The sequence below is a fragment of the Canis lupus genome, chromosome 28 (assembly GCF_011100685.1).
Source record: "Canis lupus familiaris isolate Mischka breed German Shepherd chromosome 28, alternate assembly UU_Cfam_GSD_1.0, whole genome shotgun sequence".
Lineage (NCBI taxonomy): Eukaryota > Metazoa > Chordata > Mammalia > Carnivora > Canidae > Canis > Canis lupus.
The window spans coordinates 32,641,571-32,668,977 of record NC_049249.1 but is presented as its reverse complement, the minus strand read 5'-3'; the positions used below and the strand labels follow the sequence as shown (position 1 = coordinate 32,668,977).

At 51.2% G+C, this 27,407-nt stretch overlaps 1 protein-coding gene and 1 long non-coding RNA gene across 3 annotated transcripts in view; one reads left to right on the top strand and one right to left on the bottom strand.

The window, feature by feature from the left end:
- Positions 1-1,226: 1,226 nt before the first annotated feature.
- LOC119866609 lies at positions 1,227-15,931 on the top strand. 2 transcript variants are annotated; one of them, XR_005380307.1, is made up of 5 exons: positions 1,227-1,370; positions 12,025-12,054; positions 13,243-13,378; positions 14,826-15,019; positions 15,609-15,931. It is a non-coding gene; the product is annotated as an uncharacterized LOC119866609 (long non-coding RNA). The 2 variants fall into 2 exon arrangements; XR_005380308.1 differs by lacking the exon at positions 14,826-15,019.
- Positions 15,932-25,878: 9,947 nt separating this feature from the next.
- DMBT1 (deleted in malignant brain tumors 1) overlaps positions 25,879-27,407 on the bottom strand; it is a 150,534-nt gene continuing 149,005 nt past the window's right edge. The window contains 1 exon segment of the mRNA XM_038579001.1: positions 25,879-26,481. Coding sequence (XP_038434929.1) covers positions 26,223-26,481 — 259 coding nt within the window. The 3' untranslated portion in view covers positions 25,879-26,222.

Genomic DNA, 27,407 nt, shown 5'->3' with positions numbered 1-27,407 from the left:
GGACCACTACCTGAGCAGAAGGCAGATGCTCAACCATTGAAACACCCAAGTGCCCCATGTTCCATTCCTTTTTGAAAAGGAGCATATAGGACATTCTTTGCTGCTTAAAGGAGATTTTTTTTTTCCACTTAAACCTGAAACACATTCAAATCTTTCAATGATTTATAAAAATTTCTGATTTCAAAACCATGGTGGCATCGGAAGACATAATGTGAGAGGTGAAAACGTTGGCTGATTTTATTTTCATCATACTGAATACCTGGTTCACAACCATCCACAGGAAAACATTATAACCTTAGAAACTGTTCCTTCAATAGCCGAGGAAAGAAAATGCAACACAAATCTATTCTCCACGTTGTCCCTATGTCCCACCTGCCTGGACCCATAGTGTGGGGGAGGGAAGCTCTCCCTCTTTCCCCTTCTAGGTGCTATGGCTGCCCCAAGAATTAAATTGGCATAAAGACAGATCAGTTGGGAAACATATAATTTGTACATAATTATGGAGACCCAAAGGTGCGAGACTCGAAAGACAGCCAGAAGATTCAGACTTACATACAGTCCTGAATTGAGTAAAGAGATAGGAGTTTGGGGCTTCAGGATGAGGGGCAGGCAGTTCAGTGGGAAGTGAGAGGAGATAAGGTGTGGGACACGAAGGTTGACTAGCAAGCACGTAAGTCTCTCAGGTGGAAAAACAATAAAGCGATCTCTGGTAGTAGCTCTTTTCCTGGTACAGGTTCCCTTTCTAATAGAAATTTCCTTTATGGATACGGATTTGCCCTTACAGGTGGGTAACACCTGTTTTCAGAGGTTCTTCTGCATCTACACTTTCTCAAAAATAATCACTTCCAAATAAGATAAAAACAGAGAAGGAGACAAACCATGAGATCTTAACTCTCTAGGACACAAACTGAGGGTTGTTAGAGGGGAGGTGGGTGGGGGAATGGGGTAACTGGGTGATGGGCTTGGAGGAGGGCACTCGAAGGAATGAGCATTGAGTGTTATATCCAACTGTTGAGTCACTAAATTCTACCCTTGAAACTAATAGTATAGTGTATGTTAACTGAATTGAATTTAAACAAAAAAGTAAAAAATATACCAGTTCAAAATAATCCTTATGCCAAAGAGGCATATTTTGGGATGATATTATTCTGCTTCCTTTCAATATGTTTTCTGATTTTAGATTATCCTTGCATCCTTGAATAAATCCTATTTTTGTTGGATATTTTTTTATATACACTGCTAGGTACAATTTCCTGAAATTCTCTCCTATTTTATTTATTCCCATGTCTGAATCTATGCTCAAAATAAGATTGCATAAAGTTTCCTTCCTGAACTGCTCTTGCCCCTCAATCACATGACATCATATTAAGGTAAGTCGGTAAAATAATTTGGGTAGCCTTTCAACGTCTCTAAGATACTTTAAATATGATAAATATTATTGAACATTTTTTAGTTTTATTTTGCAGTATCTGGACATAACCAAATTCAACACAGTATGAGAGGGATGGGCTATCATACTTCATTACTTTCATGGACTGTTGTGATGTCGACACACATCTACAGCCCAGCTGGTTCTGGGGAGACCTCCCTGTGCCTGGGGGTCCTCCAAGCTCCATACACCTTCAGGACTTGCTCAGAGCCTCAGCTCCACCCACTTCAGAATGACTGACACCCCAGAACTCTGCCCCCAGGGCCAGCAGAACAGCAAGACAAGGTCACCTTCCCCTTCTGGGGACACAGTCAGCCTCCCTGCCCCTCCCAGAGGAGCAGCCTCTCCAGCTCACACTCCTGACATTCCTCCAGTGAACACGAGAGGGCGACACAGCTATGCCTTGGGGCCTTTTGCTTCTAGGGACCTTGTTTCTTTGTTCCCTTTGGGTGCCAGTGGTTGTCCATTATAAAGCTCTTCCATAGATTTTTGCCCAACCCCAGGAAAGGGCTGCCTCTGCCTCTTCACTGTTAACTGTAAGGAAACCAAATCCTATCCTGATGTCAAACAGCAGAGGGGTTGGGTATGTTTCCTTTCACCCTGATTCCATGGCAGACTAAGGAGGCCGTCCAGCAGCCCCCTGGATTCTGCACCCAGCCCTGTCCCTGAATCAGGCACCCACAGGATGACGAGCACAGGGCTCTGCCCAAGGTGGGGGCTCAATTCCAGACGGGTTTGATCGGGACAGTTCCGTGTGCCACACACGGACAGTCTCGGCTCACACTTGCTCCGGGGGACCAGGGGTTGGACCTGAGCTTCCTCTTCATCACTGTGTTTGGCTGGGACATAGGGTGCTGGTGTGCGTGCAGCGGGAGGTGGCCTAGCTGCCTGCAAACTGTGGGGAGGAAGGAGCTCAGGGCAGCCGGCTGTAGTGGGGTGCTGCGTCTGCGGACAGCTTGCATTCTGCAGTTAACCACAGCCATTAGGAAAAATTAAATGGTAGGAACTTCCCATATTAGTACAATTCAGTAAATCACATCCACAGCAAAGGTAATAAACACTCAAACTCATCATTTCATAATTATTCGCCTCCATTCTTTTATTATCTTTCCCTGAGCGCTCTCTATGATCGTATCTGGTGGAAATTGTATATACGGGGAATGGCAGCGCGTTCCTTCCCTGGCTCCGGGCTCAGTGACGCCGTGCTGACTCGGATGCGTCCAGGGTAGATGGTCTGACAGCATGAAGATGAGGCTACGTTTCAGAACTATGCCCATCACCAGATATTAAGTGGTTCCCACCCCACCATGTCCACATTCCCCAGGAAAGGGACTGCTGGAGCTTGGAAACGCCCTCCAGTGGGATCCACTGTACTGATTCCTCCAGCAGCATCACATCCTAGGAGAAACACCTGCACCTCAGAAGGCTTGGCATCTGCAGCTACTGGGTGGGAGACTCCCTCAGAGCTTGTACAGGCTCTGGTGAGAGCAGGACCCACGTGACACCCAGACAGGCCACGCTGGTGGGGCCAGGTCTGCTCTGGGCACCTGAGATGCTAACTGGGACAGATCAGAGACCAGAGCAGGAGGTAGGGGCTTTGGATTAGAAAACAGAGAGGTACCACTCATGTCCCCGGACCTGAGCCCGGCTCCCCAGTCCCTCTCCTGCCCCTCTTTGCCAAGGATGAGTCTGAAGCCTCTGAGCCCCAGCTTGGGGTCTCTGGCCTGAGGTCACCTCAAGATCACAGTTCCATTTCTCGGAGACCCTACACTTACATGTAGCCTGGAGCCTGTACCATCCATGCTCTGAAAGGAGGACCAGCATGCCTGTCAAATCACAGACAAACATTTGAGTCACAGATTGTCCCAGAGGACAAAGGTCCAAGAATGAATGAGAGAGTCCTGTGGACAGCATTTCTGAATTATGATGTTTCCGTGACAGCCATGGTAAAATGACCAATACTCCCCCAAAGGAGTTGAAGCCTTATGTTCACACCAGAACCTGCACACAGATGGTAGAGTAGCTATATTCAGAATTGCCAAAACTCACAAAGAACCCAGATGTCCTGGGCAGCTGAATGGGCAGCCTGTGATCCATCGGGACAATGGAATTGTAGTCAGCGCTCAAAAGAAATGAGCTAATGAGCCATGGAAAGACGTGTGGAGGGAACCTCAGTGCACATTGCTAAGTGAAAGAGGACAATCTGAAAAGGCTACACGTAGTACGATTCCAACCAAGGGATTTTCTGAAAAGGGCAAATGATGGAGACAGTAAAGATCAGTGGCTGCCAGGGTTTAGGGAAGGGATGGATGAATAGACATAGCTCAGAGGATATTTAGGGCAAGGAAAATAATCTATGATATTCTAGTGATGGATACAGGTCATCGTCCTTTTGTCCAAACCCAGAGAATACTCACCACCCGGGGCGAACCCTAATGTAAACGTTGGACTTCCACAGGTTGTGGCGTCTCAGCAGACATTCAGCATTTGGAACTAATGGGCCTCTCTGTTGAGTCATGGTGATACCCAGGGCATGCTGTTGTCCTGAAGCAGCAGGGGGTAAACCTAGAACTCCTTTAAGAAAATACTCTTAGGAAAACACAAGAAATGCTACAGATTTCCTTAGAAAGACTTTTCTCATCCATGCCTCTATTCTTTATGTCAATAAATATTTCTTGAGTGCCTTGACAAAATGGAATTAGTAAGCAAACGTTTTTTGCTCCAAAAGACTGGAGTTACAGATAGTTTTACAAGGAAATATCACTGTGTTCCTTTTTTTATGGTACTGGGAATATCTCAGAGGAAACCAAAAGGCTATCCAACTCATTTTCCAAATGCAGAACAATCTGATCTCATTCTAATCTCATGTGAGGAAAAGGCAAGAACAGTACAGGGGAGGAAAACTAGGCAATCTAATTTATGAACATAGACGCCAACCAAAGATAATATAATACTGAATAGGCGAGTGTTTAGAAATTGAATTTAGTAGTGTGAAAAATCCTAAAAACTAAGGATTTATCCTCAGGACACAAAGATATTTCAAATCTGAACATGCACTAATGTCATTTCTCACGTTAGCAGAATAAGCACGAAAATTCCTACTAACGTTTCAACGGATTAGAAAGGAAATTCAACAATATTCGATAGCTCCGAATGATGACCAGCAACACCTCTTAGAAAGTTGTCATTAAAAGGAACGAGCTCAATGTCACAAAATACAACTCTAAAAAACCTCCAGCAAAAGTTGTATTTATGGGAGACACTTTGGAAGCAATTCCGTTAAACTTAAGAGTGGATGGAGTCTCAGGCATGGCTTTTGTGCAACGTGATATTGGAGGCTTCGTCACTGTAGGTGTTCTTGCTCACAAGAAAAAGACTAAGGGGATTGAAGAACTGATAAAGGAGAATGAAACTATTCTTATTTTCAGCCAATACGGTAAACATGGAAAATCTAAGATCATCCACATCAGACTATAGTCGAACAGAAGGAATCAGACCCTTAACTGCAGAGAAAGAGTGGTGTTTTCCTGAGGGGTCGGGGACGTCGATAAAGGAGATTGAAAGTACACTGAACACCATGAGCACTGACGGCCTAGAGAGTTGTTGGGAGATAATGTTTAAAAATGACAGGAATAGTTACATGAAGGTGGCTGCGTCCCTGTGTGAAAAAGAATAGCGCTTCTGACTGTAAGAGCAGATGAGTGTATCAGGTTTCTACGGAAAGAAGTGTTGACAGACACAACAGAGAATGTGATGAAACGGGGAGACACAAATGTTAATGGCTCAACAGCTCTGATGTTAGAAACATGCCAACTTCGTCCCAAGAAGTCTACCGACTTACTGTGCTTCCAAGCAAAATGAAATCCCCTACAGTTTGACAAGATAATCCAAGCTCATATGGAAGGACAACGGCTCCAGAATAGCCTTCGCAATTTTGAGGATGTTGAGAAGGAACAGATCACACAACACAAGGGAAAATGCACCTGCCGCTCTTTAAGGGCAGTTATACAGCCTGGTCATCGGCCTGCCGAGTGATTGGCACAGAAGAGACAGCTAGACCAGTGGCAGAGGGACAACTGACCACATAGACATAACGAAATTAGGATCTTCCCTTCTGTCCTTCACAAAAAGTCAGTGGCAACATGACTATTGGTTAACAGGAATGGGGATACCTGAACCTGAGACGTGTTTTGAAGTGACATACTGGCAGCAGTTCAAATGAAGGGACTAGACCGATTTCTATCAAGCTGGACAATTATCCAAAAACTATGGAATATTGAGAAAAGAAATCCCAAGCACTGGGAGGGTAAAACCATGACCCGAACTTTGAAAGCAGCGAGAGTATTCCATAACGTGTGTGGATGCATCGGACTGTAATACTCCAGGGGTGTTGTGGTGCTTGTCGAGCTGTGATCAGGGAGCCGTAACCGCAGGCAGCCAGATGCAGCCGTGGGTTTGATCTGCGCACGGTGTTCTTGATGTGACACTTGCCAGTCCACTTACTAGGGTTGGGTAGTATTGGAGTCAGTAGGTATTATTTCCTGCCAACCTTCAGGATGAGCGTTTCCCAGCCACGATATTCTGCATATATGCCTGTGATTTTTCTTGATAGTTATTGGGTTGAAGTTCCAGAAAGCTTGGCCTGGAGTTTGGAGATTTGGGAGAAGCTCCAACCAGAGTAGAAGATATGCATATACGGGTCAGAACCTCCGAGAAGGTGACGGGCACATTCGTAAATGTGAAACTCGTCCAAGCCCCTGGGGTCTCTAAAAGTGAGGAGCTGGAGTGGCCGTGCCCAGCTGGGGACCCAAACAGAAGACAGCCTGGTCTTGTTCTTGCAAGATGCCCTGAAGGGCATTGCTTTCTGGGTCAGGACCTGCAGGCGTGAGGATGTTTTCAGCTGCACAGGACACACACCCAGCTCCAATTGCCTTGACCACCAGGACCGGGGTTGACACCCTTAGCTGCAAGGCAGTGTGGTGGCCTCAGGCCGGAGGTGCTCCAGGGGCTCAGCACTGGATCCCTGCCCTGCTCTGGCTCTGCCTCCTGGCACGTGGGCCTCCCTCTCTGGCTGGCCCCAAGGGGAGAGCGAGTGTGTCCCTCCCGCTGTGACCATGCTTGCCTGTCCCCTCACTGGTCCCCTTGGGTGACAGGCTCATCCGTGTGGGCGTCATCCCCCAGCAGGCTCGGCGCTTCGTGACGGTCCCGCCAAGGCCTCCACTGCTGAGGCCAGTGCTCAGAGCTGGGGCCGCCCTCGGTTCCCCCCAGGCCCGTGGGACGGGAGGCAGCAACTGAAATCTGGGTCCCCTGTGGCACTCTGTGACAAGCAGGATCGCCCACAAGGGTCCCACTCAGTCGCTGCCCCTCAGAGCCCTCAACGGTGCCTCCTGGGGGGAGGGCCAGGCCGCTGGAAGGGGATGCCGTGACCAAGGACGTTAGCGGGGGCAGGAGTTGGAAGCTCTGACTGGGGGAGGCGGTGAGACAGGAGGTCCGTGCCCCGGGGGGACAGCCCTTTGTGTCGGGGAGATCGGAGGCAAGACCCGGGAGGCGCCGTCCACCAGGACGAACACTCACGGGCAGCACCCCGGTTTGTGGGCCACTCAGGAACTAGGGCTTCCCTTTGCAGGCCCAGATCCAGGGATACGAATCCTCCAATTTAGCCTCTAGGGGACACTGTGACTCTGGGTCCCTGAGACCTGGGCTCCTGAGTGTGGCCCCTGAGGAGGGACCAGGCCTGCTTTCCGTCCACAGGCAGGCACAGCCGAGCTGGATGCTGCTGGGGCAGCCTGGCCCGCCGGGCCCGTGGGAGCTGAGGGCAGGAAGCCTGGCCTGGGGCGGCCGCTGAGGCCAGCCTGCTCTCCACTGTTCTCCCGTTGGCTCCTCTGGGCACCTGCCCGCCTGGGGAGCTGCCTTGTCCACCCCACAGAGCAGACAAAGGGAGCATTTGAGTGTGGGTGCTTGTGAAGGGCACCTGGTGGGGGGGAGGGAGATCCCAATGTGGAGGAGAAGTGTAGGGAACGAGGGCATTTCGGGTGGGTCAGAGCCCAGGGCCTGACCCACTAAGGGGAACTCCGCCTCCTTGGCCGTCCACCTGCCCGCAGAGCTTGAGCGACCCGATGGGCCACAGCTGTTTCCAGGTGTTCTGTTGGTGTTAGGATGCTCTTCATCCCATGAACCCAGAGGCCCTCTGAATGCAGGTGTGGGCTGGGGTACAGAAGCCCCTACCCTGCAGAAGATGTGTGGGAGCAACAATGATGGCAAATCGGCCCCAAGATAGGGGCAGGATTTCACACCAGAGCCAAGTTGGCCTGGACACATGGGAAAAGATGCCAACTGCACTGGAGATCAGAGAAATTGCAAGTTCACAAATCAGCTACGGTTTTTCGTCCATGCCATCAGCAAGGCTTATTGGGAGATGCGGGGAAACCTGGAGGTGTTCCTATTTCGAGAAAAGGGACACTCAGTTGTCTGGGTTGGTGTGTAAATGGCTTGTGCCCATTGGTGGGCAGTTCAGCTACCACTGCCTTTTATGGGCAAATGGCAAGTTGCTGTGTGGACATATGTTCTGCATTCCTGGCACATATACCTGGTGGGGATGCTGGGCCACATGGCACCTGTTGTGTCACCTATTGAGAAACTGCTAGACTGTCTTCCGTCGGACCTGTGCTGTGCTCTGGTAGCAGTGACACTGCCCGCAGACTAGCCATGGGTGTCTCTGTATGGGACATACATATCAGGTACAGGCATGTGGACATCTGTCATCCATGGGGTCACACTCACCCAGAAGCTGATTGTTCCACACCTGCTCCATCAGTAGAGACTCACACCTGGAGCTGCCAAGGTGCTATTTAGGTGACTTTGCCCCACGAGACACACAGAGGACCCCAAGTGAGAAGGGATAGTGGGGAGGTCAGGCCTCTTCTGGTCCTGCCGCTGTCACCCTCCGACTTTGGGCAAATCTCTTGGTGACCCCTGGTCTCAGTTCCTGACTGTCCAGGAGAGCTGGCCTGCCTCCCCTGCAGGTGCCTGAGGCTTCTGCAAGTGAACGGAGGTAGAAGCGCCCCGACCTAAGCCCAGGCAGGATGGCTTTCCAAACAGAGGTGGTGTTGGCCTGTGGCCAACCTGTCACCCTCATCCAGGGCCACAGAGGGAGCACAGGAGGAGGAGAATCTGCTCACACTTTGCAGTCTAGGTGAGAAAGGACAGTGAACCTGGCTGAGGAGGACAAGGGGTGGCGAGCAGGTCCCCCCGCTGACTCCCGAACCAGTGGGTCATGGGGCACCCTGGGCTCCTGGGGCATTGCTGGCCTTGGGAGCCGAGGGAAGGCAGGGGATCAGGTTTCAGGAGCCGTGTCTATATAACCGCGGCCTTCAGAGCCACCCCGGCTGCTGAGGCTGCTGCCAGGCCGGCTGCGATGAGGCTCTGCAGCGCCTTCCCCTGGGCCCTGCTGCTCCGTGCCGGTAACCGTGGCCCAGCACCCCTGCTTCTGGGCCTCTCTCTGCCTCCTGCTCAGTGAAAGGTCCTCAGCCCTGGGCTGTGGCCACCTTCGAAGCCCCGTGGGGGACAGTCAGCCAGACGCTGTCCTCCCACAAAACACCACCCCTCAGCCTTAGCTGGAGCAGGAGGGGAGTAATGGAAATGGCCACGACCCTGGGCGGATGGCTTCCTGATTTGTCCATAGTTTCTGGGCTCTGTGTCCTTCTCCCGACAGGCAGGTGTGGGGGCCTCCTTGCCCCCTCCTGCCTGCAGCAAACTCACGGTGGGATCTTGTGGGGGCCAGCCGTGGGCTCACCGCGGACTCGGCGGCAGTAAAGCAGACCTGGCTGGGGCTGATGGTGTTCTCAGGCATGTGACCCTGGTGCTGGAGGTGGGACCCCGGCCTGACCTGAGTCAGGGTGAGCATCCAGCAGGGAATCAGGGGCCCCTGGAGAGGCCCAAGGGAGAGGGAGTGTGTGCATCTGCCCCAGATGGTGGGTGTGCAGCATGGACACCTTCCTGAATCTAGGGCAGAGGGCAGCCGCTCCCAGCAGGGGCCCAAGCCCCGAGGAGTCGTCGCCCTGCAAGGCCAGGCCATGGGGCTGCACTGAATGTTCAGTCAGACCTACCCGGACCCCGGAAGGCCCGGGGGGAAGAGGGGCATCCATCTACCAGGAAAACCACTGTCTCTCCCTGATTCTCTCTGTCTCCCCTTCCTCTGTGGCTCCTCCTTCCATACTCACCCTGTTACTTCCTCTCTCTCGGCCTCGCCCAGCCACTCGGAGCCCGGGGTCCCCCTCTGCGCCCCTTCCCTCTGCCCCCATCACGTCTGGGGTGTCCTCCGCTGTCTTGCCAGGATTCCTGCAGCTACCAGGCTCCGCCTCTGCCTGCCTTCTTCTGCCTCAAAGTTATTGGTGCCAGCGGCGAAGCCTGTGTGCAGTCCACACCCCGACCACCGCTGAGGCTTGTCTGCCCAGTGGTGCCATCTCCAGGGCCTTCCAGCACCGGTCACGAGAACTAGAAAAATCTGCAGGGGTTGATGTGATGCCTGCGGCGTTTTGCTCCCGGTGTCAGCAGCACACAGAAAGGCAGCTCCCACAAAGACAGGCAGGTGTCCCCACCTGAAGGCAGGAAGTACTAGGTGCCACATGACCTTGCCTGAGTAGTCCAGCTGGCTGAGCCTCAGCTGGAGAGGAGGAGCACCCAGCGGGGCTGTCTTGAAAAGACACAGAACCTTGCAGTTCTTTTCAAAGTAAAGCTTAGACCAACAGGAGGCAGCTCCTTCTGAAAGCACAGAGGCACTCGGGTGATGACTGCTTTTCCAGCCCCAATTGTTACTACATTAGGTATGTTGGAGGTTTCGGGGAGAATCTTATTCCCTCTACCCTCTTAGGTTCTCTGCCTGGGCTTACGATTTGAGCTGACATAAGGCGTCAGTGGGAGGGAAGCATATACATTTTTATGAAATCTTTGTACCCGGTCCTGAAGGCCTTCACAGACAAATGAAGGCCCAAACAGTAGCCAGAGCAACGTGCTCCCGAGGTGTGGACATAAAAGGACACCTGGGTCAAGAAATGACCAGATAAAGAGTGTGGGTGGGGGCAGGGGAACAGGTGCCCTGAGCCCCCGAGCTGTCTGGACAATGGTGCAAGAGCTGAGCCCAGTCAGGTGCACAGATCCAGATCTATGGCCACCATGCTTGGTGATGAGCCGGCACCTCTGGCCCTGGGATGGGCAGGCCACCATCCTCCTGGGAAATTCCATGGACAGGTTTTAGGTAGAAGAGTGTGGACCAGAGTCCTTTCTGCCTCTGCTGTTTCTCAAGTCCCTTCAGCTCAGATTCATCAATAGGCCAAAGTGGCCACAATAGGGTGACGTGTCTTGAACTCCTGAAAGGGGGAGCATGTTGAGTGGCCTGGACCTAAGAGTCTAGAGTAGAGGAGATGTGGGTCCAGTCCAGGGATGTCACTCAAAGTGCCAGGGAGGTGTTTGGGTTCTGCACTTGAGGCCTGCTTTCTGGCCAACCGTGACTCAGATCTTCCACACAGGACCCACATGGGCACTGTGGGTATCGTGTGTACTCCTGGCCCATGTACCCCACTGACCATGCAGACTTAGGACCCAGGGAGGACAGCTGGAGAGGGCCTCACTGTGTCCTGTGTGAAAGAGACTCTAGAGCATTGTATCGATGTCCAGTATACCAAGGAAAGCAATGAAATGGGGCTTAGGAAGTGACCTGAAGGTCACAAAATACTGACAGTGACAGGTACCTTTGTGGAGAGCTTGGCTCTGTCGGGCCCTGAGCCATGGTATGAGTGGATTGTCTTCAGAACCCTAGTAGGCAGTTAGTGTTGACGTTCCCATTTTACAGATGAATGGACTGAGGCCAATGGAGAGTAACTAGGTTGCCCGTGGTCACCAGCTCTTGTCCCTCCAGGACTGTGACCCAGGCCATGTGCTTCCTAGACTGTACTGGGCCCCCAGCGTCACCTCGTGGTGAGACACCCCAGTGCATGCCAGCCGTGGGAGGGCAAGTGATTGTGGTCAGGTCTGGATCCAAGCAGCCAACCCAGCACCCTGATACAGGCAAACAGCCATCAATCGAATGGCTCATTTCTCTCAGTCAACAATGTGATTCAGGAGGTTTACTCCGCCATCAAAGGGATGGTTGGTCTCATTACAGGATGTGCAGGAAATGCTCTCAGGTCACACTGGGGTGACTGACTGTCGTGGCTTGTCCAGGACTGAGGGCTCCCTGGGAAAAGGGACTTTCAGTCTCAAACCAGAATTTCAAGGATTAACCAGCAGAGGCAGTCACCCGCCTGCAGGACCCACTTCTCTGTTGGGGACCCAGGGGGAATGTTGACTGGAATGGAGTGGAATCTCCCCTCAGGCAGACGTCTTTGGAATGGCCTCCTGGTCACATGCTAATGTCAGCCCTTCTTGCCTGGGTGGGACCAGGCTCCCGCAGGGATGAGGAGGTGACACCGTCTCCTCTCTGGGCTCAGCCCCGCCCCTTGGCACCTGGCTCCCCTTCCCAGGGGACACATTTCCCATTCTTGAGCCTTGACTCCCAGTATTTCAGTTTCCATCTGTTTCTCTGTTTTGGTGTCTTTCAGCCACACTGAGCTCATCGGCCCAGCCAGAAGGTAGGTGCAGATGGGGTGTTTCCCTCTTTCCCTCCTCTCACAGAGAGGGACCTGGGGTGGAGGCCCAGTGACACCCCTGGACTCGTTTGTTCCAGGAGGCACATTCTTGGTCAAAACACCTGGGCACGTCTCAACCTGCCAGTCTGTCTTGGTCTCTCCCTCCCTAACTTTGCCCTCCCCTGCCCTCCTGGGGCCCCCTCCCCAGCTAGTGCATGTGCCTCATAGCCCAGGGAAGCTCCCTGGCCCTCCCTCTGCACAGACTCACAGGACTCCCGGAGGAGGGGATCCCCGGGTGGCTCAGCAGTTTGGCACCTGCCTTTGGCCCAGGACGTGATACTGGAGTCTTCGGGATCGAGTCTCGTGTCAGGCTCCTGGCATGGAGCCTGCTTCTCCCTCTACCTGTGTCTCTGCCTCTCTCTCTCTCTCTCTCTCTCTCTCTATCATGAATAAATAAATAAAATCTTAAAAAAAAAAAAAAAAAAAGGACTCCCGGAGGAGCTGCCTCTCCTCTGAGTGCCCGGCACAGGAGCGTGGTGCCTCTTCCGGAGGCCTGGAGTCTGGAGGGCTTCCCCACCCTCAGTGTCAGGCAGAAGGGTGCTGTTGGCAGGGGAAGGCCTGGAGCATGAGGGGTGAGGGGCAGGGAGAAGACGCGTTTCCTACTGATGGAGGCCGCTTGTTGACCAATTCCTTTCCAAGTCACTTCCAGGTCTGGGTACTGGCAGAGCAGATTACCAACACGAACACCCTTGGTCCTAACACCCCAGGGAACCTGTCATTTTTCTCCTCACTCACAGATGTGGAGCCTGAGGCACCGCCGCGCAAGGCCCTGTCACCCCTCCCAGTGGGTATTTATGATGGGTGGGTTCCCATGCTCCTGAGTGCTGGGGCATTTGTCTGCTCCCCAATCTGGCCATGCCAGTGATGATGGAGACTATTTTGGTGAAGAGATGTATAATATCTTCCTGACAGGCACCCAAAACAAATTGTACTCATGGACACCTGTCTTGACCCATTCTGAAAAGAGTTAAACAAAAGGCCACCTTGTTTGGGGATCATCAACTTGGGTCATCCACGTTGGGCTGTGGTTGGGGGGACCAGGACATCACTGAGGCAACAACACTGTGCTGTCCAGCCCCTCATGGGCCTGATGCTGCTTCTGGGTGGCTGGGGCCTTTTCCTCTGTTGCAGGTTATAATGAATGTTATACAAGCTTCAGCAACATCTCCAGCAAAGTCTTCAACTCTTTCTGGAGGGACAACTCATGTTTTTGGTTCCTTGATTTGCCCATTGGGTACAGAATTGAGTTGGAAATTCCTTTTCTCAAGTGAGTGCTCAGGGTGTGAGATCCCTTTGCTGATGTTGAGGTAGTTTTATGGGAAGGAGTCTGACTGTCCTCTTCCAGGTGTCCTCAACCTTCTGCCACACATCTGAAACATGTTTCGACTCCATTTTAACCCCGGGCTGAAGACCTTTCCATGGCTCCCTGCCTTCAGGACAAAATCTACTGTCCTGGCAGGACTTTCACCTGCCCCCCACCCCCGATCACTGTACTGCTCCTCTTCCCTTCTACCTACTTCTGCCCTCTGCCCACTGCCTGGGCCGTGCCATCCACACTGAGTCTGGCCATGACTCCTGTTCAGCACCTCCACGCCTGTCTACACTCACACTATCCCCTCTGCCTGGATGCACCTTCCACTTATCCCTGGCTCTGTGCCTGCTGTATAGGGGCTTCACATTGCATCACGACGCTGCTTAGGTGCTGAGACAGATGATGTGATCTCTGTGATGAAGAGCCCTGCCCCTGGTGATGTGCTGTGGGGTTGGGACTCCCACTAGGTTTTACACGTGTTCTGTGGGATGAAGCATAACTTAGCAATGGCTGCCTCACAATTAGGGTTTTGCCCACCTACCTGAACCATGTCCCAGGGATGAAGGAGGAAGGCATTTCTCCAAAGATCAGAGGAATGGATTTCTTCAAAAATTTCTTTTTGTCCTTTGTTCTCTTAGAGATTGATATGGGGTCTAATTTTCTAGCCTCCAAGGATTCAGGCAGACCAAAAGCAATCTACCTAAAAGGGTTCAAATATGCCTACTAGCGGGATGTCCCTTCCTTGTCTTATTCTATACCACAGAGGTTCTGCCTCTCTCCTGTGTGAGGTCTGTGGTGACCATGTGAGGATGATAGGTGGGTAATAAGGTCCTAAAATGCAGTGGAAGGAGGTTGTTGAAATTAGCAAGCATGTGACAATCTCATGTGCAAGTTACCTCATGGGAGACAGAGATGGATGTCCCTCACCTCTGCTTCTCATGGAGGTCAATTGCGGTGCTGTGGTCCATCTGCCTGAGAGTCGAAGCTAGAAACTAGGATGGCAAGCATACATTGGTGTCTGGGCCGCTTGGCCTGCCACCAATGGCATTGTTGAGGGAAACAAATCACAGTGCTGTATGGATTGTGTCAGTTCTGGGACCCCAAGGACAATGGCTCCTGTTCCCAAATTTCTATGCTGGCATCCCAGTTCACAAGTAGGTCTGCTAGGTGATTTGGAAGGCACTCACAGCTCAAGGTGGCAGGGAGGGTCTTTTGTAGAACTGAGAGAGTTCTGGGGCCTGTCTTTAGTTCAGAAGAATGAATGCCATTCCTTCCCTTGTCCCCAGCTGGCCTGGACCTCCCATGAGCAAAGCTCATGTTGGGGTCCAGTGACTGCTGAGTCTATTTTTTTAGAGCTGGGGATTCCAAGAGCTGATGTATGCCTTTCCTTCGGCCCCAACAGCTTCACCTCTTCTTCAGAAAGGCTGGAAATAACTGATGGACTTCCAGCAAATATAAACTATGGGATACTGATGCTATGTAACATTTTAAATTACCATTTTTGACCTTCAGCGAACATCATAATGATAACATACACAAAACCCGTTCTCTATGGGGGTACTCCCTTTGATATATGTTACCAGGGTGACCCAAATGGTAAGTAGAAGTGGGTAAGGAATGTGCTGATGCTTCCTCCCCAATCTATGCCTGGCTATGTGTCATGGTGGGCATGAGGGTGTTTGTAGATTGTTGAAATAAGGTTGAAATAAGTGCTACTAGATCATCATCAGGCAAGGAAGACTTTGTGTGACGCAGTGATGTTCCCCAGAAACATACAGAGATCCTATCCCAGCATTTCTGCATGTCCAGATCTTAGACTTGGGGAAACACAATAGAGAACCTCTCAAAATGTATCTGGCATCTCGATGACACAACAGATATCTGTTAGAATATGATTTTCCTTCTTATTGATCTTACAATCCCTTTGGTATTTTCTAATGTATTTATTCAAAATGTGTAGTGAACAGACTACATACTCTACAAGCTGTATATTATACATATTCTCTATTTACATATGTATGCATACAAATATAACACATATAACTTAAATCAGACACTTTCCCTACAAATTCTCATTCTTTTCTCACCAATGATTAGCAGAACTGTTTCCCCTGCACACCAATCAGAAGAAAATGCTTATAAATTGACTTTACCCAATCTAAGTAAACCACCTTCATCTCCACAGGTCGTATTTGCCCAAGACCTCAGTATTTAGAAATATTGGGAAAGTAGAACAGCCTTCCTTGAAGACCCTTCTGGAATCAGCTGACCATAAGGAGACACAATTCCTGCTTACCTGTCTGATCACACCTACTCATCACCTCTGACACTTCCAGCCTCTGTCCTCCTCCCCATAAAGGAAAGTTCCTTTCTCCTGACCTTTGAGATACTCGCAGATCTTGTGCTCACAGCATTCTCCTTGTTGCTACAATTGTTTTGATTAAAATCTCTCTTTACTGAGGACTAGATTTGTTTTTTTATTTGAAACTTGTCATTACACAATGATGAATCAGGCATCATGGAGAGTGGTTGAAACCTTTTCTGAAAGGTCTTTAAAGCAAGATGGAATCTTATTTGTCTGAGGCCTGTCTTGGGCAGGGAAGCTGTCATGTGCACCATGAAAAGATCTACAGACCCACACCTGAGTGCTGTCCTGGATTTCCACTCAACTTTCTGGGAAGGTGGTTGATAATAAAGAATATCTTGGTGAGGATGTGTTGAATTTCTTCTGTTTCCCACGAGCCAATAACAAAGTATACCGCAGAAGGGTATAGGTCTCTACAAAAGCTTTGAAAAGAGGGAAGCAAAAAGTCCATGTTACCTGTGGGATCGTCAGACTCAGGTTACAGATGTTGCATTTTATATGAAGACCAGGAAATTAGGAGGATCACAAAGGACATGGACGGCACCAACGGCATCGCTCCCATGGGCTGCAGATGCCCCATATCCCTCTGTGTACTTTTCTTGTCAAAATTCACTATGACCTGACTATTCCTTCCTTCTAGCCACGTCTCCCTTCAGGCCTCCCACACTGGGCTGAGACATCACACTGAGTTTCTGGACAAACCAGACCATTTAGCACCTCCATGCCTTTGCTCACACTATGCCCTCTGCCAGGAATCCTTACACCCCTCTGCCAGGTGCATCCTTACACCCCTCCCAGACTCACATGCCCTCTGCTTGGGCCTTCCCTCACTGTAGTTTAGCTCAGGACTGACCCTTCTGGAATGTCTCCTGACGCATTCCCTGGTGGACCAGGCTTCCTTCATTTTCCATCACTTACCCTGCGTTGATATCCAGGTGGTTTAAGTCAACAATATCCTTTGCTTAATTTACTTGGTCTACCACTGTGAGACTCTAACTTTAGGGTCCAAGTTCTACTCTTAAGTGAGTGAAAGGGGAGCCGTCAGGTTTCACATTTCTCTCCCAGGCCAATCTTCAGTGAAGTGACCATGACAGTTTCCAGGGTTCTAGATTAAGCCAAACACAGCCCACACAGGTGAATGACACAGATGATGTATCTGTGCAACTCAGGGACCCTGTTCCTCCAGACTTGCTGGGGGACTTGCTTAGGACTTCCACCTTACTCAAATACTCTCTAGGATCAAGGACATGCCGATGGCTCCTCAACAGCAAGGCTCAGACTTTCTACTCAAGCTATACTTTGATAACCTTGACTGGGTAGTATGGACACACACCAGTATTGGGACACAAAGAGAAGGTCAATTGCTATCACTGTTGCTCCCGCACATCTTCTGCAGGGTAGGAGCTTCTGTACCCCAGCCCAAACCTGCATTTTAAGAAGGCCTCTGGGTTCATGGGATGAAGAGCATCCTAACTCCAACAGAACACCTGGAAACAGCTGTAGCCCATCGGGTCGCTCAAGGTCTGCTGCCTGGTGGATGGCCAAGGAGGCAGAGTTCCACTTAGTGGGTCAGGCCCTGGGCTCTGACCCACCCAAAATGCTCTCGTTCCCTACACTTCTCCTCCACATTGGGATCTCCCTCCCCCCCCAGGTGCCCCTCACAAACACCCACACTCAAATGCTCCCTTTGCCTGCTCTGTGGGGCGGACAAGGCAGCTCCCCAGGCGGGCAGGTGCCCAGAGGAGCCAACGGGAGAACAGTGGAGAGCAGGCTGGCCTCAGCGGCCGCCCCAGGCCAGGCTTCCTGCCCTCAGCTCCCACGGGCCCGGCGGGCCGGCCTGCCCCAGCAGCGTCCAGCTCGGCTGTGCCTGCCTGTGGACGGAAAGCAGGCCTGGTCCCTCCTCAGGGGCCACACTCAGGAGCCCAGGTCTCAGGGACCCAGAGTCACAGTGTCCCCTAGAGGCTAAATTGGAGGATTCGTGTCCCTGGATCTGGGCCTGCAAAGGGAAGCCCTAGTTCCTGAGTGGCCCCCAAACCGGGGTGCTGCCCGTGAGTGTTCGTCCTGGTGGACGGCGCCTCCCGGGTCTTGCCTCCGATCTCCCTGACACAAAGGGCTGTCCCCCCGGGGCACGGACCTCCTGTCTCACCACCTCCCCCAGTCAGAGCTTCCAACTCCTGCCCCCGCTAACGTCCTTGGTCACGGCATCCCCTTCCAGTGGCCTGGCCCTCCCCCCAGGAGGCACCGTTGAGGGCTCTGAGGGGCAGCGACTGAGTGGGACCCCGGCGGGCGATACTGCTTGTCACAGAGTGCCACAGGGGACCCAGATTTCAGTTGCTGCCTGCCCGTCCCACGGGCCTAGGGGGAACCGAGGGAGGCCCCAGCTCTGAGCACTGGCCTCAGCAGTGGAGGCCTTGGCGGGACTGTCACGAGGCGCCGAGCCTGCTGGGGGATGACGCCCACACGGATGAGCCTGTCACCCAAGGGGACCAGTGAGGGGACAGGCAAGCGTGGTCACAGCGGGAGGGACACACTCTCTCTCCCCTTGGGGCCAGCCGGAGAGGGAGGCCCACGTGCCAGGAGGCAGAGCCAGAGCAGGGCAGGGATCCAGTGCTGAGCCCCTGGAGCACCTCCGGCCTGAGGTCACCACACTCCCTTGCAGCTAAGGGTGTCAACCCTGGTCCTGGTGGTTCAAGGCAATTGGAGCTGGGTGTGTGTCCTGTGCAGCTGAAAACATCCTCACGCCTGCAGGTCCTGACCCAGAAAGCAAAGCTCTTGCCCTTCAGGGCATCTTGCAAGAACAAGACCAGGCTGTCTTCTGTTTGGGCCCCCAGCTGGGCATGGCCACTCCAGCTCCTCACTTTTAGAGAACCCAGGGGCTTGGACGAGTTTTACATTTACGAATGTGCCCGTCACCTTCTCGGAGGTTCTGACCCGTATATGCATATCTTCTACTCTGGTTGGAGCTTCTCCCAAATCTCCAAACTCCAGGCCAGCTTTCTGGAACTTCAACCCAATAACTATCAAGAAAAATCACAGGCATATATGCAGAATATCGTGGCTGGGAAACGCTCATCCTGAAGTTTGGCAGGAAATAATACCTAATGACTCCAATACTACCCAACCCTAGTAAGTGGACTGGCAAGTGTCACATCAAGAACACCGTGCGCAGATCAAACCCACGGCTGCATCTGGCTGCCTGCGGTTACGGCTCCCTGATCACAGCTCGACAAGCACCACAACACCCCTGGAGTATTACAGTCCGATGCATCCACACACGTTATGGAATACTCTCGCTGCTTTCAAACTTTGGGTCTTTGGTTTTACCCTCCCAGTGTTTGGGGTTTCTTTTCTCAATATTCCATAGTTTTTGGATAATTGTCCAGCTTGATAGAAATCGGTCTAGTCCCTTCATTTGAACTGCTGCCAGTATGTCACTTCAAAACACATCTCAGGTTCAGGTATCCCCATTCCTGTTAACCAATAGTCATGTTGCCACTGACTTTTTGTGAAGGACAGAAGGGAAGATCCTAATTTCGTTATGTCTATGTGGTCAGTTGTCCCTCTGCCACTGGTCTAGCTGTCTCTTCTGTGCCAATCACTCGGCAGGCCAATGACCAGGCTGTATAACTGCCCTTAATGAGCGGCAGGTGCATTTTCCCTTGTGTTGTGTGATCTGTTCCTTCTCAACATCCTCAAAATTGCCAAGGCTATTCTGGAGCCGTTGTCCTTCCATATGAGCTTTGGATTATCTTGTCAAACTGTAGGGGATTTCATTTTGCTTGGAAGCACAGTAAGTCTGTAGACTTCTTGGGACGAAGTTGGCATGTTTCTAACATCAGAGCTGTTGAGCCATTAACATTTGTGTCTCCCCGTTTCATCACATTCTCTGTTGTGTCTGTCAACACTTCTTTCCATAGAAACCTGATACACTCATTTGCTCTTACAGTCGGAAGCGCTATTCTTTTTCACACAGGGACGCAGCCACCTTCATGTAACTATTCCTGTCATTTTTAAACATTATCTCCCAACAACTCTCTAGTCCGTCAGTGCTCATGGTGTTCAGTGTACTTTCAATCTCCTTTATCGACGTCCCCGACCCCTCAGGAAAACACCACTCTTTCTCTGCAGTTAAGGGTCTGATTCCTTCTGTTCGACTATAGTCTGATGTGGATGATCTTAGATTTTCCATGTTTACCATATTGGCTGAAAATAAGAATAGTTTCATTCTCCTTTATCAGTTCTTCAATCCCCTTAGTCTTTTTCTTGTGAGCAAGAACACCTACAGTGACGAAGCCTCCAATATCACGTTGCACAAAAGCCATGCCTGAGACTCCATCCACTCTTAAGTTTAACGGAATTGCTTCCAAAGTGTCTCCCATAAATACAACTTTTGCTGGAGGTTTTTTAGAGTTGTATTTTGTGACATTGAGCTTGTTCCTTTTAATGACAACTTTCTAAGAGGTGTTGCTGGTCATCATTCGGAGCTATCGAATATTGTTGAATTTCCTTTCTAATCCGTTGAAACGTTAGTAGGAATTTTCGTGCTTATTCTGCTAACGTGAGAAATGACATTAGTGCATGTTCAGATTTGAAATATCTTTGTGTCCTGAGGATAAATCCTTAGTTTTTAGGATTTTTCACACTACTAAATTCAATTTCTAAACACTCGCCTATTCAGTATTATATTATCTTTGGTTGGCGTCTATGTTCATAAATTAGATTGCCTAGTTTTCCTCCCCTGTACTGTTCTTGCCTTTTCCTCACATGAGATTAGAATGAGATCAGATTGTTCTGCATTTGGAAAATGAGTTGGATAGCCTTTTGGTTTCCTCTGAGATATTCCCAGTACCATAAAAAAAGGAACACAGTGATATTTCCTTGTAAAACTATCTGTAACTCCAGTCTTTTGGAGCAAAAAACGGTTGCTTACTAATTCCATTTTGTCAAGGCACTCAAGAAATATTTATTAACATAAAGAATAGAGGCATGGATGAGAAAAGTCTTTCTAAGGAAATCTGTAGCATTTCTTGTGTTTTCCTAAGAGTATTTTCTTAAAGTAGTTCTAGGTTTACCCCCTGCTGCTTCAGGACAACAGCATGCCCTGGGTATCACCATGACTCAACAGAGAGGCCCATTAGTTCCAAATGCTGAATGTCTGCTGAGACGCCACAACCTGTGGAAGTCCAACGTTTACATTAGGGTTCGCCCCGGGTGGTGAGTATTCTCTGGGTTTGGACAAAAGGACGATGACCTGTATCCATCACTAGAATATCATAGATTATTTTCCTTGCCCTAAATATCCTCTGAGCTATGTCTATTCATCCCTCCCCTAAACCCTGGCAGCCACTGATCTTTACTGTCTCCATCATTTGTCCTTTTCAGAAAATCCCTTGGTTGGAATCGTACTACGTGTAGCCTTTTCAGATTGTCCTCTTTCACTTAGCAATGTGCACCGAGGTTCCCTCCACACGTCTTTCCATGGCTCATTAGCTCATTTCTTTTGAGCGCTGACTACAATTCCATTGTCCCGATGGATCACAGGCTGCCCATTCAGCTGCCCAGGACATCTGGGTTCCTTGTGAGTTTTGGCAATTCTGAATATAGCTACTCTACCATCTGTGTGCAGGTTCTGGTGTGAACATAAGGCTTCAACTCCTTTGGGGGAGTATTGGTCATATTACCATGGCTGTCACGGAAACATCATAATTCAGAAATGCTGTCCACAGGACTCCCTCCTTCATTCTTGGACCTTTGTCCTCTGGGACAATCTGTGACTCAAATATTTGTCTGTGATTTGACAGGCATGCTGGTCCTCCTTTCAGAGCATGGATGGTACAGGCTCCAGGCCACATGTAAGTGTGGGTCTCAGAGAAATGGAACTGTGATCTTGAGGTGATCTCAGGCCAGAGACCCCAAGCTGGGGCTCAGAGGCTTCAGACTCATCCTTGGCAAAGAGGGGCAGGAGAGGGACTGGGGATCCGGGCTCAGGCCCGGGGACATGAGTCGTGCCTCTCTGTTTTCTAATCCACAGCCCCCACCTCCTGCTCTGGTCTCTGATCTGTCCCAGTTAGCACTTGGGCTCCTTCCCCATCTCAGGTGCCCAGAGCAGACCTGGCCCCACCAGCGTGGCCTGTCTGGGTGTCACGTGGGCCCTGCTCTCACCAGAGCCTGTACAAGCTCAGAGGGAGTCTCCCACCCAGTAGCTGCAGATGCCAAGCCTTCTGAGGTGCAGGAGTTTCTCCTAGGATGTGATGCTGCTGGAGGAATCAGTACAGTGGATCCCACTGGAGGGCATTTCCAAGCTCCAGCAGTCCCTTTCCTGGGGAATGTGGTCGTGGTGGGGTGGGAACCACTTAATATCTGGTGATGGGCATAGTTCTGAAACGTAGCCTCATCTTCCTGCTGTCAGACCATCTACCCTGGACGCATCCGGGTCAGCACGGCGTCACTGAGCCAGGGAAGGAACGCGCTGCCATTCCCCGTATATACAATTTCCACCAGATACGATCATAGAGAGCGCTCAGGAAAGATAATAAAAGAATGGAGGCGAATAATTATGAAATGATGAGTCTGAGTGTTTATTACCTTTGCTGTGGATGTGATTTACTGAATTGTACTAATATGGGAAGTTCCTACCATTTAATTTTTCCTAATGGCTGTGGTTAACTGCAGAATGCAAGCTGTCCACAGACGCAGCACCCCACTACAGCCGGCTGCCCTGAGCTCCTCCCTCCCCACAGTTTGCAGGCAGCTAGGCCACCTCCCGCTGCACGCACACCAGCACCCTATGTCCCAGCCAAACACAGTGATGAAGAGGAAGCTCAGGTCCAACCCCTGGTCCCCCGGAGCAAGTGTGAGCCGAGACTGTCCGTGTGTGGCACACGGAACTACCTCGATCAAACCCACCTGGAATTGAGCCCCCACCTTGGGCAGAGCCCTGTGCTCGTCATCCTGTGGGTGCCTGATTCAGGGACAGGGCTGGAGTGCAGAATCCAGGGGGCTGCTGGACGGCGTCCTTAGTCTGCCATGGAATCAGGGTGAAAGGAAACATACCCAACCCCTCTGCTGTTTGACATCAGGATAGGATTTGGTTTCCTTACAGTTACAGTGAAGAGGCAGAGGCAGCCCTTTCCTGGGGTTGGGCAAAAATCTATGGAAGAGCTTTATAATGGACAACCACTGGCACCCAAAGGGAACAAAGAAACAAGGTCCCTAGAAGCAAAAGGCCCCAAGGCATAGCTGTGTCACCCTCTCGTGTTCACTGGAGGAATGTCAGGAGTGTGAGCTGGAGAGGCTGCTCCTCTGGGAGGGGCAGGGAGGCAGGCTGTGTCCCCAGAAGGGGAAGGTGACCTTGTCTTGCTGTTCTCCTGGTCTGGGGGCAGAGTTCTGGGGTGTCAGTCATTCTGAAGTGAGTGGAGCTGAGGCTCTGAGCAAGTCCTGAAGCTGTATGGAGCTTGGAGGACCCCCAGGCACAGGGAGGTCTCCCCAGAACCAGCTGGGCTGTAGATGTGTGTGGATATCAGTACCACCCGAGAACCTCTCATTTCACACCTGTTTTTCTTAAAAATCCTGGGTCCCACTCTCCACACAGTTGCAAATGGGAGTGTCTGATACAGGAATAGTTGTGTCCTCTCTGAGAGGCCAGTGTCCCTCGGCTGCTGGTGCCTGGGGCTGTGTACACAGGAGAGAGGATAACCCTGCACTGAGTGTCCCAGGACTGGACTCTGCAGCCTCTCTGGCCTGCCGTGGCCCTGGCTTGCCTGGATTCTGCTCTATCTCATCTCTCTGAGCTTTGGTGTCCATCCCTGCCAGGAGGTGGTGATAATAACTGACCAGCACAGCTGTCAGGGGGATTGCATTTCAGTCTGTGCTTAAGACCACCCTGGCAAGAGATGCTGAATTTGCTAAATTGGCATCTCTCCTCGCCATGCTTTTATTGATTACAGAGGCTGAAGAAATGGTGTTGGTCAAAATAAGGTACTTCTGGGTGGTGCCATTTTAAGAGGGTCTCTTCAGAATAAAATTGAACAGGTTTCCAAAAGGAAAGTGCATGGGCACTCAGGGCAAGCCTGCTTGGTCCTGACTATGGAGTCCTCCTATGTGCACAGCCTTGACTTTTTACCTCTTCTGCTCTTTTTCAGGAGCAAGGCCCCAAACGGCCTCTTCGGTGGGAGGGACTTATGGACTCCTACACCAGTGGTGCTCAATTTTGGCTGCCTAGGAACCTCCCAGAGATTTTAAATCACCAACGTCAGGCCCAGCTGCAGGGGTTATGCTATAACTGGTCTGGGTTCAGGTAGGCATAGCAGCTTGAAAGCCCTGGAATTATCTTCATGTACTGCCAGGAGGTTACTGAAAATCACAGCAGCCCATGTCATTTCCCCCCTCCCTGGTGTGGTGCAGATAGTAGGTCCCTACTGCCATGGTGTACTACTTGTCTGGCTCTGCCCTGTCTACAGTCTCTGTGCAGAGTCCTGGGCTTGGCTCAACGTCTTGGTCACCAACAGCCATACTTCTGCTCTTCTGTCTTGTCCACATTAACCATCCACTGTCTGGTATCTGTAAGCTGTTACCTGTACCTATCTGTACAGCTGCCATACAATTTGGCTCTGCCTACCTGCTATACGCTCCTCCCTGGAGATGCAGGGTTTCCACCTGTTCATCTGACATTTTGTCTCAACCTTGAGTCTGCATTTCCAGGAAAACCAGCCCTGCCTGTCTGTACCCCTACCTCACCATGCAGCTGTGATAAGGTAAACAGTGTTAGAGTGCTATTGGGTGCCAGGCTCTGGGCTCTCATTTCTTTCTTTCTCATATGGGTTCTAAATAAAGTGGGGTCAATGTCTGAGCACCATGTGCATTCTCCTGGCTTCACATCTTAGGGCTCAGAGGCCAGCTACTGGCCATGAGGATGCTCTTCCCCAGGGTGAAAGCAGGTCCCTTGGGGCTGGCCTGCTTCCCCACATCAACCACTGGCAGGTCTGGGAAGGAGAGGAGGGTGGAAATCAGGATGAGCCCAGTGGAGAAGGGGAGGGATAAGCAAGGAAGGTGGTCTCAAGGCAGGGTGATGGCAAGTGGAACTGTTTGTGTGGTGGGAGAGGGAAACGGAATACAAGCAAGAGGTACCAGATAGAAAATTGAGTCCAGATCCCAAAGGCTGGTCAGAAAGATTTCAGTGTTTTGTCAGCCAGTGGCAACCAAGAAAGGTTTTAGACAGGAAGTTAGCAGGATTTTGAGAGTCCAAGTGTGGTCAGAGGCTCTAGAAGGATGAGGAGGGGAAGGTGGGACATTTAGTTCATCTAGGAAATGGGTACAAGTTTCCCAGGCAAGAGGTCCTCTGGCCTTGAACTACTGCAGAGTCCATGGGAAGAGAAGGGAGAGGAGAGAGAGGTGGGCAGTGTCCCTGTGGGCCCCCTTCACCCATCATCATATCCTGTGTCTTCTCCACAGCTCCCCCCACTGGAGGTACCAGGCATTCAACTTATTTCTGAATTGCATCCCCTTCCAAAGGAATGTTAGCTCCATGGGGGCAGGGATTTTGATCTTTTTTGGTTTGTCTCCTGGAACATAATAGTCCTTCAAGGAGTACCTGTGTGAGGTAAGAGCCTAGAATCAGCTGGACGTGCTTACTGTCTGAATACGTGACACAAGGAGACAGAGATGCTAAATATGCCCCATGGGGTGGAACCAATAATCAAGAGGAGGGCTGTGACAACTACTGCCATGCCACACCTATGCCTGTCACCGATGCTACACATCTGCTGACCCGTCCTCAGTCTGGACCAAAAATCCTGGGAATCAGTCTGATGACATTTCCTCTCCACGCCCACAACAAAACAGCAGAGTGCAAAATCGATCCCTGTTCTAGATGAAGAGTTGGAATGGTTGACCACCAAAATGTCAGCTGGAATGAGCCAGTCTTGCCTGCATCCCCACAGCCCTACCTGGGGACCCAGGCGCCTCTTGTTACCACTGTCATGAGCAATACAATTATCGCTAATGTCCATGTTGTTGCTACTGATGACAATAACAACAGTAACAAGAGCCACCATACATCACACGCAAGCACTTGAGCCAGGCAGACGTCAAGGCAGGTTAACATCATTTTATTGCACCCCCTCAAGTCCTAACCGGTAAATATTAACATTTTTGTTTCACAGACGAGGAGTGTGATGTTCAGGGAGTTCAGAACCCAGAAGATAAAGGTGGCAAATGTGTCTGTGTCGCAGGCCAGAAGTCTCTTGACCAAGCATGACACATGGTCTCTCACAAACCAGGAGTCCATGGAAGAAGATGAGAGGCAGGTGTAGCAAACTCCGAATCACCTGGAGGAGCAGCAGGCCTGGCAGGTGCAAGGACACAAAGAAACATCCCGGGTCCCCACGGGGTGCGGCCCTAGGGGTGGGAGGGCGGCCCCCTCGCCTGGCTTCTCTTTCAGATGTTCCTGGCCCGCAGCTGAATGGGTCCCACGATGACATCCACCTTCTCCTGGTAGGAGCCCACGTCCCTCTTGGACCTCATGATGCAGCCCCTGCGGCAGCGGGAGAAGGAGTCGTTGGCTCTGCACACCACCATTTTACACTGCAGGTACACCGAGGGGAAGCGCTTCAGGAAGTAGAAGGAACTGAATTTGAAGCGGGCGATGCGAGGCGACGGCTGAGAGTATGATTGGTAGGTTTGGTCCTTCACACACCTGGAAGAAGAGAAAAGGCAGCCCGTCAGCTGTGGATGCATGATCTTCTTCGTGATGCATGTGGGTCAAGCGTGGAACCCCAAGGCTTCCTCTGGGCCAGGAACCCCACGCCCCCTGCTGCACCTTCCTTCCCGCAGAACGTGGGGTTTGGACATTGGCTGTCAGCCTCCGGGAAGATCCCAGCAGCTCTGCTAAGTCAGCAGCATCTTAGAGCAGCAGATCAGCCCAGGGCTTCCACATAGACAAGCAGGCTCCATAGGGTGTGGTGAGCGCTCAGGGACCATGGGCTGGATGGCCCTGGTGACCCAGGTGAGTCAGGGAAGGAGCAGGACCCAGGGAGAGGGCCACAAATATTAGAGCTCCTTTCCTTTCCCGGTCTCAGGGCCAGGCAAGGTGACACTCCACTACTCTCTGGTGTCTTTGGTGGCCACCACCCCCACCCCCAGCCCAGTCCTGCCCTGCCCAAGTCTCTGGGGCCATGTCTCTTGACTCACCTCAACTGGCCCTAAGCCCTGGGTAGCTGTACTTGCCACATGAGCTGGAGTACTCTCCTGTACTCCCTAATCCAATATCAACCATCTCCTTATTCCCTCAGATGCCTCATCTCCACTGGTGTTAGCAGGAAAATTACTTAAGAATCCCCTGAAAGAAACTTCATACTCTGATATGCATGAGGAGCATCTCCCAGCTCTACCCTCAGTCCAGGAAGCAGCTTGCATCACCCATGAGTATCTCTCACAGTAGGATTTGGTGGGGGGCGGGGGGAGTAGCAAAGAGGAGAGCAAAGAAACTGGTCCATGAGGTATAGGGTGGAAATTTTTTGCAGGTGGATGGGAGCTGTCACTAAGGCAGCCTGATTCTGCCTGGAAATGTGGCCCAGGGTTCACTCGATATCTTCTTTCTGCCTTCCAGAGCTTCCTTCCTCT